General features: G+C 33.5%; 1 protein-coding gene across 1 annotated transcript in view; it reads left to right on the forward strand.

Annotated features, from left to right (window-relative positions):
• CCDC178 (coiled-coil domain containing 178) overlaps positions 1 to 13,020 on the forward strand; it is a 414,615-nt gene that overhangs the window by 154,843 nt on the left and 246,752 nt on the right. Inside the window, exons 16-17 of the mRNA XM_032421225.1 lie at positions 371 to 516; positions 3,561 to 3,720. Coding sequence (XP_032277116.1) covers positions 371 to 516; positions 3,561 to 3,720 — 306 coding nt within the window. The remainder of the gene's footprint in view (positions 1 to 370; positions 517 to 3,560; positions 3,721 to 13,020) is intronic.

Genomic DNA, 13,020 nt, shown 5'->3' on the forward strand with positions numbered 1-13,020 from the left:
GACGCTTAACCAACTGAGCCACCCAGGCGCCCCATCCACATGTTTATATTTTGAAAGGACATGCCTTTAAGGTGTGCTTGTATGGGGGCATGTGGAGGGGAAGACAGTGCAGGGGAGAGAGGGGAAAAGGGAAAGAGGAAGAGAGCTGTGGGAAGAGAGACTATATAGTTCTAAACCATTTTTTAGACAATCTCATCAGATATAACTATGGAGAAGAGAAAGAACATAAATCTAAGTTGTTACTTACACTGATAATAAGTTACTGTTTGCTTTTAATTGTTTACATGGCCAAATGTAATTGTGTCCTTAAGTTGCAAGGATTTGAAAATTCTAGTATTTAAAATAAAACATCCTTGAATTTATTTTCCAGGAAAAATGCTCAATAACTTTTAGAGAAATAGAGAACACTAAAAGTAAAACAATTATTTATCATGCAAAAATAAATCAGTTGAATAAGAACTTAAAAGAAAAAGAGAAAGAAAATATTACTTTTGCTCAGACACTTGGGAATTTAAAGTAAGTACTTAAATTTTATCAAAATATTAAATGTTCGATATATTATTTATAAAAGAGATAAGACCAAATTTCTTTAAGGTTTATTCTTAAAATGGTCCATTATTTTCCATCATTATTTGATGTGGAGTACACATGTGATATTTGATAATTTTGATTTAAAAACATAAATTGTGGGGGCACCTGGGTGGCTCTTGGGCTCAGCTCTTGATCTCAGGGTTAAGCCTCACATTGGGCTCCACCTGGCTTGGAGCCTACATAAAAAACAAACAAACATAAATTGCATTCATTTTTTATTATTCCCCTGGGTTTATTCTTATTTGAATAACTGGGAATGTTTATTCTTTTCCAAGTATAAGAACTCTTATTAATTATGAAATTAATAATCTTTCCAACTCATTTCAGTATTTCTCACTCACGTGACATGGTTAATAATATATGGTTTTTCACCCAAACTTTTTTGATAAGTTTTGAGGTAATCCTTTAGAAATAGATATTCTACAAAACCTTATGTAATTTGTTCATATTTATTGTCTTCAGAAAGCTCTTATTCAGTCCCTTTATTAATCAGGGACATACCTAACAAGGGTTAGTAAGGTCTTTCACTCAGAGAATGATCATACTCTAAGACCTCTAGTGTTTCCATAAGACTCTCACTTAGAACTTACATTCTCTTCCTTTGTTCCTTTTGGTTCTTATTTTTCTATTTTTGTAATACATTGAGAACAGAGCTTGAAGGACTACGGGAAGGATATACATTGGTCACATTTAGGAATTATAGTTTGATTTAAATAAGATCTATTAATTAACAATGGTGATGGATAATGTCAAATAATATTTAAAGTTACTATTGATTGACTTCCTAATGTGCCAGGCACTTTGTGGGCAATCTGTGTACTTTATCTTATCCAGTTCTCACAGCAAATTCTTAAGTTATATAATATGAATACTGAGGAAACAGAAGCTCAGGGAAATTAAATGATTGTCTTTGTACAGCTAATCAGTGGTTAGAGCCAGCCCCAGTTTAGGTCCATCTTGTTCCAGTGTGTGCTTTTAAAACTGTGCATATTGACTCACTAAACTAGGATTGGAAAGGAAGATTATTGCAAATAAACTATATTAGTAATAAGCTACTGGTATTTTCAATAGATGACTATATCAAGTTAATCATTATTTATTAAGAACCCACAGTGTGCCTAGTGCCAGACACCAAGAAGGACAAAGAAATTACAAATGGGAAAGTGTACCTTCAAGTTTCTGAGGATAATTTTAGAAATACAAACTTGCATATGCAAAATGATTAAAATATGGTGATTAGAATAATAGCAATTAAAGTTGTCCTTGACTCTAATTTTTACAACTGTTTCTTAATTAGGATGTGAAAGGATTTAGACCCAGACCCATAGGACTTCAGAGTTTATTCTTTTTATCACTATGAGAAAGGAAACACTATTTTCATGTATAGATATACATAAAAGCATATATAGCCTATATAATGTATGTGTGTGTATAGTTAACTAATAAAAATGCTGTGTTGAATATAATCCAATCTCAAAATACTTAGTGTAGAGAACAAAGTATATGTGGTCAAGATATAGTGATGTTTGCTGGGAGCAACTGTGAGAGTTTTTTGGCTCTGGTCATACTAGCTGTTCCCCATGTGAATTTCATGGTTTCTATGTTCCATAATATTGATATCAGTGAATATTTATATAGGATATCACATAAGAATTTTGGATGTTTTTGGTATGAATGATGAAGTGGAAGAAACATGGGCAAGACATATAGATAAAAGGAAAGGACCTTATCCTATTTAATAGAAGGAGAGCCTCACATCTAAAAACGTAAACAAAAAACGTTGTTTTCAAATTTCTGATAATAGCCATAGTAGAGAAAGAGAGAAAAAAAATGAGTATTTAGTGTTGAGCTGCTGAATCAAACAGAGTAAGACAAAACTGGATTTGCATTCTGATTCTGTTATTTACTAATTAGCTTACATAAGCTAATTATGGTGAAGTTTAGTTTCTTCATCTGTAAATTGCTATAATGATTATTCTTCCATAGGGTTGTTGTTGTATTAAATGAGATATTATATTTGAGCACTTTAACATTTCAGCCCCTCAAAAACTTTAGTCCTGCTGCCTTTTTAGCTAACTGTGCAAATGACTCAATTTTCTATACCAGCAGAGATAAAAACAAATATGGGTAACATAAGACAGTGCTGAGTTTTTGCAGCTCTGTTTATTCTGCACTCTGTGTTACTGATCAACTCTAGCAATTATTTCTAAAGCATATTTGTTTTCATTATTGTTTTAACCACTTTTTGATGCTTTTTCTATTAGTGTTGTTCCTTATTTAAATAAAAATGATTTAACCTCTGTGTCAGTATATACTTAGTTACAAATGACAAAATACACACACATGTACACAAACAAAGGTATTCACACAACAGCTTAAACTGAACAAGGGAAATGTGTCCTCTTATATAACAGGAACCCTTGGGTAGGGTAAGCTACAGAGTTGGTTGATATTAGTGAATCAGCAGCTCAACACTAGGTACTCATTTTTTTCTCTCTCCACTACGTCCATTGTCATCAAGTTTGAAAACATGACTCATTCACATTTAGTGGATATTGAGTCTTTCTACATGGAATTAGGCCCTTGTCTTTCATCTTATTAGGCTATATTAATATATATGTTCACTCCTAAATAATTAACCATATGCTAATTGCCTTAATCTAATTGGAATATATCTTTGGTGTTATATGCTGCATGGAGGGAGGGGTTCTTTTAGAATGACAACAAAATAGAAGCACGCTGGGTAGGCAACCAAGAGAATCCACTAAATTTCTCCAGAGATTTTCTTCCAACTGGATCATTTAGAAGTAGCTCTATGGAGGTAGGCCTATGGAAAGGATTGGGGAATTTTTCCAAAGCCATTCAGTTCTAAGACTTTTAAATATTGGCTCTTTTAAAATGTATCACAAATGTATTTTAAAAAATAAAATATGAACTGATTAGTTGCAAATACAATTCTTTCTTCATAGAAATGAATTTTTAACCATGAGATATAAAAGGGAGCATGCACAAGCTGTATTTGATCATCTCGTAAGTGAGAAAAAAATCTATGAAGAGAGACTCTATGAGGAAGAACAGAGATATCGAACACTCATTACCATGAGGCAAAAAACTCTGGCAGATATTAAAGTGAGTATTATTTTTATACTGTCTTAGAATGAAAGAAATATAGTGATAGTCAAAATAGCAGCTAGTCTGAGGCACTCATTTTTCATCTTGAAGTAGCAAAGGTTTAAATTCTAAAAACTTAAAAACTTTTAAAGATATATGTAATATCATAGTGTATTTTTATAAGCTATTTTTGATCCTGATGTTTATATATCCAATTATTATATATATTCATATACTCAATTACTTTTCTTCCTTTTTACATTTTCAAAGACATTGTTTAATTCATTTTAAAAAATGGAGCAAATGTACATTAAACAAACAAGTGTGTCAGTGAATGAACATACCATCTATAGTGCTATTTCTGTGATCCTTCCTATAGAAAAGTATTAATAAAGGAACAATAATTTTATTAATAATAATGCTAAGTAATATTCTTCCATTTTAAATATGGCCATTACATAGAAAAAGGGTATTTTGGGAGGAGGGGGCCTAAAAATATGAAAATAATTGGTGCCATCTAGTGGCAATAAATGATGCCTCCTCTTGGAGAGGTTCCTGAAACATTGATGGCTAAATCTCAAGATTTGTGACATATGAATGGACTAGGGAGGCTTAGACTCAAATGCACCCCTCAAAAAGGGAAGGCTTAAGTTATTTACTGATTTAAGCATCATTCTCTGCCTCATATTTTATCACAGCAGTAGGATTAGCTGTTTGAATTCAACCACATTTTCCAATCGTACTGGTGCTGAGAACACAGTGGGATCTCAATAATCATTTATTGACTGGCATTTCAGCACTTTAATGGAACAATAATAATTAGTGAAATGGCAAAATATGGTCAGCAGGAGAGAGACAAAGAAAAAATCCTGTATAACTAGCCTCTCAGAAATGGAGATTTGTATTTTTTTCATCCAAAATCTTGTCTCTGCCATCCCATTCTGAAATGTACTTACCTCCAGCCACTTGTCACATCACATGGTTTTGTAGTACCAGTCTCTATCTTGTTTTGCTCATTCGTTTTTACTTGTTTGTTGTCTGCCTGCATCTTGCAATACTAACGTATTGTCAGTGAGGACAGGAGATTTTCTGTCACATTCTTTGTATCCTAAAAGCTCAGAACTGTGTCTGTCACAAGGGAGGCACTCAGTGAATAGTCATTGAATGACTGAATGAATAAATGGATGAACATATGCTTTTTTGGTAATTTTGCTGCCCACATGCATGATAATGCCTGAAAGCAGGAGCATTTCAGAGATACTTTCCATACTGCACCAGCCTGATACTTTAGTTGAATACTTATGTTGTATGCAAAAGCTGAATCTGTCCCTTTCTTTCTCTTTCTCATTCTCCCTCTCTCCTTGATAATACATGAGAAATTTGCCATCTAGTCTGTTCTCTCTAGATGAAAATTATTACATTGTCTATTGCTTTCTAGCAATTAAGGATTCTGCTAAATACCTGAATAATACTTCTCAAGTAACCTTTAATTTATATGAAATTGTCTCTTATCAGCTCTTGGATAGCTCTTTGTTATGCATTTACCCTATGTGACCAGAAGCATAGAGTTTGAACAGGCATAGTTTAGATGTGATTTATCTCATCATTAGTGACACTCTTTATGATTATGATCAGTTATTGGCATTAAATAGTGGAAAGACAATGTGATTTTTCGTATAAAACTATTCTCATCCCTGTTTAGAAATTGGATGAGATAAAAATTTGTAAATATGTATGTAATATGAAGCATTCTCATAAAGAAACAAGTTTCATTAGGCATCATTATAGATGTGGTATTACTAATCTGGAGTGTCCCCTCTGGGCAAAGGAATTGATCACAATTATGGATCATCTGAAGGAATTGTTTAATAAAAGACTATAAAGGCCACAGTACAATTAACTGGGGATGTAGGAAAACATGCCATAGAATTAGAAATACAAGCAGCAGGGGCGCCTGGGTGGCTCAGTTGGTTAAGCAACTGCCTTCGGCTCAGGTCATGATCCTGGAGTCCCGGGATCGAGTCCCGCGTCGGGCTCCCTGCTCAGCGGGGGGTCTGCTTCTCCCTCTGACCCTCTTCCCTCTCGTGCTCTCTGTCTCTCATTCTCTCTCTCTCAAATAAATAAATAAAATCTTAAAAAAAAAAAAAAAAAAAAAGAAATACAAACAGCCAATAAAATGGTTTAAGAAAAAAATATATACAGACTTCAGATAGCATGCAATGTAGTTCTGGAGTTAAAATCTACCTTTTTGGTAGGTAGTTCCATATCAGATATCTTTAAATGGAAGATTTTTTAAATGTTAAATGGAGTTTTTATTAACTGCCTATAATTTGCAAATGCAATTAAGATTAAAATTTCAGTATAGCATATTCATCAAAGTACTATAGCTCTAGTTACTGATCTTCCTTTTTTGTTACTGGAAAGATCCAAACAAAACTGGAGTTTCAGGTATTTTAATCTATTATTAGCCATCCTCAGAAGTCCCACTGCTTTTCTATGTCAGTGCCTTTCCCTATTGCTCTTTCTATAACCTTGTTCTTCTTCCTATAATTTAGGGTATGATATGAGAAGGGTATAATGGATTACATTGGATCTTTGGCAGACAGAACAATTTCCAAATTGAGTTCTGAAAGACACAATCTCCCAATATTTTGTAGAATTTATTAGTTTTTATTTGGCTTCATATTTATATTTCACTCTCAGGAAATACCTATAATAGTCCCATATTTGGCTATTAAATCATTTCTTGACCATTTCATGTGGAAAATGCTTAGCTTAATACAGAGGCAGTGATTCACTGCCTCATTAGACAGCCAGGTACAGCAATAGTAAAAATCAGAAACAAATTTAATCTCTGAACTAATTTTAAAGATTATTACAATTTTAAAAATAATTCTCCTATTGTCCACTCATCACTTCATTCACACAACTAGTTCAGGGCACTCAGTGTTGGATGACCAAAACCCTAGCCTCAATTTTAAAGATGCAATCAGCAGAAAGATGGAAGATGTGAAAAACAAACTTGAATTTAGTAACAATGCACAAATTACATACAATAAATTTTGTCGCTGGCCCAATGACCTGATACATTAGGTATGATTAAAATAAAATAAAAGCCATTACGTATTCTGTGATCTTAATAGTGGGAAATGTATGTGTGAAAAACCTGGAAACATTTAGAACTGAGCAGTGAACCTCCTAGGCAAGAATAATTAGCCTTAATGTTAATTTTCTTGCCACCAAAAGATTTTAAAATAACATGAAATTTTTAAAAATTAGGAACATGGTTTGCATAATATTTTTAACAATTCTGATAGGATTAAGCATTAATCACATGTAATAATATTAATTCGGTTCATCATATTGCTTTTTTAAAGCAACTTATTCAAATCATTCCTCTTTGAGGAATGATCATTTTAATCTGAGGACTGGTAGCAAAAGTGTGCTAGTTTTATACTGGGGAACCCTTCAAGTTTTTGCACAGACCCAGTGCTACAATGATCGTAGGTACTTAGAAATCAGGAGAGAGTAACACTAGAATGTGAAGAAAAGATGTAGCATGGGTATAAGTGATTCCCAAATATAAATTTAATGTATTTTGGATGTTTACTTAGAGCATGATCTGTTAAACAAGGAAGAAGCCTCTCTTCTTTTTGCATCTCTCTCCAGCATCATGTTACATCTTGCAGATATGTCCCAGAATTTCTACTAACACTACATTAAAGCACTATATATGAAGTTTGAATAGGCTTTTTATTTTTTGAACTAGCAACCAATCACCATTTTAGCTTTTTTCCCCCAAACTACCTAGAGGCATCTCTTAAAATCACTTGGCCATAATCCATTTCAGTTTTTATGTACATTGGTATTTTTTTACATTATGGCGATAATACTCTATGAACACACTTTGGATGTTATGCTTTTTCCAGGTAACATTAATTTCCTAGTGGGACTGCCACTTTTGAAATTCCTCTCCCCTCCCCACTGCAGAGTAATAGCATAAATATATGATTATTCTCTTTTAGTCAATTAAAGTCATTATAGTATGAGTTTCCAAATATCAGATTGCATTCTTAAGTATACCTAATTGGTTATGCTTTATTAAAATTGTAATACATTATTGGATTCAATTTGCAACCATTTAATGCTGAATATCTATTGGTCTATAGTTCTTCTATTTTGTACTTTGTTCAAGATATTGGTATCAGAGATTTACAAGAGTTTTTGAAATGAAATAAGAAGGTTTTCTTTTTTTTTTTCTTTGTTAAATAGCATAACACATTTCAGTTCCTTAAAGTTTTTAGAAATTCTCCCATGATACTATCAAGATATGTGAGGAGTTAGAGATTTTACCTCACTTGCAAGCTAACAAGTTAGCCTGCCATAGTTTCACAGATGCTGGGAGAAGGCATGAAACTCCTGAATGAGAAGCAGAGATTTTATTATGTCCTACACAACAGCAGTGTGAACTTCATGTTTGCATAGGTTCACCTTGGCTCCAGGTCTCCTGGGATAATGGGAAAGTGGTCAGATGGATGCTACATACACAAGGAATTTTTATTGCAGCTGATGAACTTGGAATGTAGGAAAGCCCCTTTATGGAAGCTTCTAGCAAATGTGCCCAGCCTTTGCCCCAGAAGTCATTACATTTGCTATGCAATCTTGAAAAGGAGGTTCTGGATAAAAGTTGTCATAAGTGTATAAACATGGTGGTGAATGCCCCCCAATATATATATATATATATATAGAGAGAGAGAGAGAGAGAGAGAGAGCGCTTGACTCTTTTCTGAAGAAAAACATTTTAAAATTTATTCAGTTTATTCTTTGGTTTTTGCATGATTAATGTTTTCTAATTCTTGAGTCAATGTGGTAAAGCTATATTTTTCTAGAAAAGATGATTTTAATGAGGTTTTCAAATTTATTATCATTAAGTTGTATGAAATATATATTTTTTCATTTCTTCTGCTTCTGCCGTTATATTCTTTTCTCATGCACCAGACTTTTTTTTCTTTTCCTTGATTGACCCTGTTAAATTTTTCCCTTATAGTTGTTTTTCCACACACTACAAATTCTGATTTATTCACGATGATCATTTTTGTTCTCTAAGTCATTAGTTTTAGCTTTTTTCTTTGTTAACTATTCTTTTTGACTGATTTTTATAATTTTATTTTGTTTCTTTTTCCTTTTTTTTAGCAAGTTGAGTTGAATACTTTAGTTTTTTCTTTCTCACTTACAATGAAAAGCAAACTTGAAAAATGACCAAGTAGTCTCTGAATGCAATTTTGGCAGTTTTACTATGTTGCACTCTTTGATGTTGGTCTTGGCAATGATTTCTCTTGCATATGAACACCAAAAGCACATGAAACAAATGCAAAAATAAACAATTAGAACTACAGCTAAATGAAAAGCTTCTCCACAGAGAAAGAAATAATGAATAAATTGAAAAGACAGCCTACTAAATGGTAGAAAATATTTGCAAACTCTATCTCTGATAAGGGGTTAATATTGAAAATAGATAAGTAACTCATACAACTCAATGGCAAAAAAAGAAAAAAAAACAGAAATAATCCAATTAAAAATGGGCAAAGGACCAGAATAGACATTTTTCCAAAGAAGTATACATATAGCCAACAGATAAATGAAAAGGTGCTCAACATCACAAATCATCAGGAAAATGCAAATTAAAACCACAATGAGATATCATCTCTTACCTTGGCATATCATCTCTTACGATGGCATTTATCAAAAACACAAGGGATAACAAGTATTGCTAAGGATGTGAAGGAAAGGGAACCCTATATATTGTTAATGGGAATGTGAATTGGTACAGCCATATGGAAAACATTGTGGAGATTTTTTTATTTTTTATTTATTTATTTTTTTAATCTTTTTTTTTTAAAAGATTTTATTTATTTATTTGACAGAGAGCACAAGTAGGCAGAGTGGCAGGCAGAGGGAGAGGGAGAAGCCGGCTCTCCGCTGAGCAGGGAGCTGGACGTGGGGCTCGATCCCAGGACCCCGGGATCATGACCTGAGCTAAAGGCAGCCGCTTAACTGACTGAGCCACCCAGGCGCCCCTGTGGAGATTTTTTTAAAAAATTAAAAACAAATCCATTAATTCAGCCATCTCATTTCTAGGTATAAATCTGAAGGAGACAATCAGTATCCAAAAGAGATATCTGCACTGTCATGTTCATTGCTGCATTATTCACAGTAGTCAACATACGGAAACAATCTAAGTGTCTGTCAATGTATGAATGGATAAAAAAGTTATGAATAGATAGATAGATAAATATTCATTCCATATATAATGCAATATTTTTCAGTCATGAGACAGAATGAAATCTTGCCATTTGCAATAAGATAGATAAACCTAGGGGACACTATGCTAAGTGAAATAAGGCAGACAAAGAAAGACAAATACTATGTGATCTCACTTATTTGTGGAATCTAAAAAAAAAAAAAGTTGAACTCAGAGCTTGTAGAATGGTGGTTATGTGGGGCCAGGGGGATGGGTAAAATGGGGGAGATGCTGGTGAAAGGGTACAAACCTTACGTTATAAGATGAGTAAGTTCTGGGGATCTAATATATTGCATGGTAACTATAGGTAATAATTTATTGTATACTTGAAATTTGCTAGGAGAGTATAAATCTTAAACATTCTTACCATATACACACACAAAAAGATAATTACATGAGATGATGGTTGTTTTACTTAACCTGATTGTGGTAATTATTTCACTATGTAAACATATATCAAATCATCACATTGCACATTTTAAATATATACAGTTTTATTTATCAACTAAACTTCAACAAAGCTAGAGAAAAATGAATTTTTGTTAAAAGGTTTTGTTTAATTTGCATGGAATTATCAAACAGGATCACTGCAACTTTTGCTTCATAGATAATTTCTGAGCAAATAAATGTTTAGTTCAACGTGAATTAATTTGTGGGTTTTGCTTTATATATTTCTAGGTCCTGTTATTCAGTGCATAGAGACTCACAATTATTAAATGACCATTTTGATCATATTTTTTAATATAATGACAGTTTTCTCCTATGTATTGTTTTAGAGTTAATATCAATACCTGGTCTTTTTGTTAGACTAACCCCTAATTTTGCATTTTATTATTAAGTATTCTGACTTATTTTTTAGATGTGTATTTGTAACCTTTATAGAGCAATATTTAGGATAATTTTGCTTTTCAATCCATTCTGCTTTAGTAATTTATATGATTAGTTTTATTGGTTCTTGCTTCTGTCATCTTGCTTAATGCTTTCTATGGTGACACTACCTTTCTACTTTTGCCATTATTATTTTTTTGGCATATTGACTGTTGTGGTTTGATTTTATTGCTTTTAATAATGTAAAGTGGAGACATTCTAATTTTAATTATATCACTTTCAAATTTCCATCTAAATGTGTTCATGTATTAGTAATGCAGATAAACATTGAGAGATAAAGCTGAGAATATAGGTTCGGGTTATATCGTGAAGACCCACTTGAAAAGTTTACACTTAATTTGTAAAGTAGTGGGAGGCATGAGGAACTTTCCAGGAGTACAGTGTGCTCGGAGATAGGCAAGATCAATTAGACAGCATTATGTAGGACAAATTGAAATGAAATGAAAACATGAGTTACAGATATAAGTTACAAAAAAAATGCTTTTGTAATTAAAGACAGGTGACAAGACATTGATGGAGCAGGAATGAGGTTTATAGACTTAACAGAGACCAATGTCAAATTGCATATGATAAATGAATAAAAGAACAGAATATGTAGAAGGAGGTATGATACTGGTTGACTAGAAAAATTATGGTGGCATTTATAGTAAAAAGAACTGTTGATGACTGGCTTTGCTGAGAAAAGTATCTATCTATCTTGGACATGTTAGAAACTATGTATGTAGAAGCATACACCTAATCACTATGTGGAGATAGAGTTTGGGAGAAGGACTAGAAATGGATAGAGTAAAAGATCAGTGAGTCAGCTACAGCATTAATAGTTGAAGCCAGGGGCGCCTGGGTGGCTCAGTAGTTAAGTGTCTGCCTTTGGCTCAGGTCATGATCCCAGGGTCCTGGGATCCAGCCCCGCATTCTGCTCCCTGCTCAGCGGAAAGCCTGCTTCTCCCTCTCCCACTCCCCCTGCTTGTGTTCCCTCTCTCACTGTCTCTCTCTCACTGTCAAATAAATAAATAAAATCTTAAAAAAAAAATAGTTGAAGCCATGGGAGCTCATGAAAGCTTTAAAGAAAAGTGTTGGAGAATATCTGAAGACAGAACCTGAGTGTGCAAGTTGTTACATTATTATCTGTCAGCATTTGTATATTCAGCTTGGTGACCACTGGGGCTAGGGCTCCGCAGACTACATTCTTTCTTTGTCACATGCCTCTAAGGCTCTGCAAAATATAGGGCATTAGAGGGAGATTGAAAGGTTGAAGGAGGAAGAAATGTGTTCTTTCCTGCTGGCTTCTAGTAGGCTTCCTGTCTTCTTGCAAGTCCTGGCAGCTTTATCCTAGAAATGCGTATTCACCTGAAAGCAGCAGTTCCTGTCCATAGCTATGCCTGAATACAACTTGGCTGTTAGGAGAGCATCAGTGATAGAGTATTATCAGATTGGTAAAGGCAGAAGATTAAATGTAATAATGAAAGGAGCAAGAGCATTGAAAGAAATTAGAAAAGGCAGCCTTAGAATACTCTTTCAAGAGCTTTGGTAATAAAATAATTTATATAGTTCTATTTATTTGTTTGCCAATTGCAAGTTCCAGGTATATTTTCTAGCAAAAGGGAAAGAGATCAGATTGAGGGAGAGATTATATTATATGTTGTATTATGCAGTTTTACTTACTTATTTTTTTATGTTATGTTAGTCACCATACAGTACATAATTAGTTTTTGACACATGCAGTTTTATTTAAATATTTGGTTCCCATTCCAAGTGGTGATGCTTTTGAGGGAGAGAACACTATCTCACTCACATGAGTACTTTCAGAGTCCATCAGATGTCTAGGACATAATAAGTACTCAACATTTGCTGACTTGAAGTCCAGATGAAGTGATGTGACTCCTAAAAGAGAAGTGGAAGAGTGAGGTTTATGTTTTAATTTACTTTGGCAAGGATAAAGAAAATTGCTTCTCATTCATTCATTCACTCATTTATTTATTTATTTTGAAGTTGTGTATCGAGTGTCAGAATATGGGTGAGATTCTGAGCATCTTAAATGAAAGGTAACATTTGCTCCCAGTTAGCTTCACTGAGCAATGGTGAGGCCCAAGTTAAAATAAGGTACAACAACTTCTTTTCTTGAATTAAGC

This window comes from Phoca vitulina, unplaced genomic scaffold, assembly GCF_004348235.1.
Source record: "Phoca vitulina isolate PV1807 unplaced genomic scaffold, GSC_HSeal_1.0 scaffold24, whole genome shotgun sequence".
NCBI lineage: Eukaryota > Metazoa > Chordata > Mammalia > Carnivora > Phocidae > Phoca > Phoca vitulina.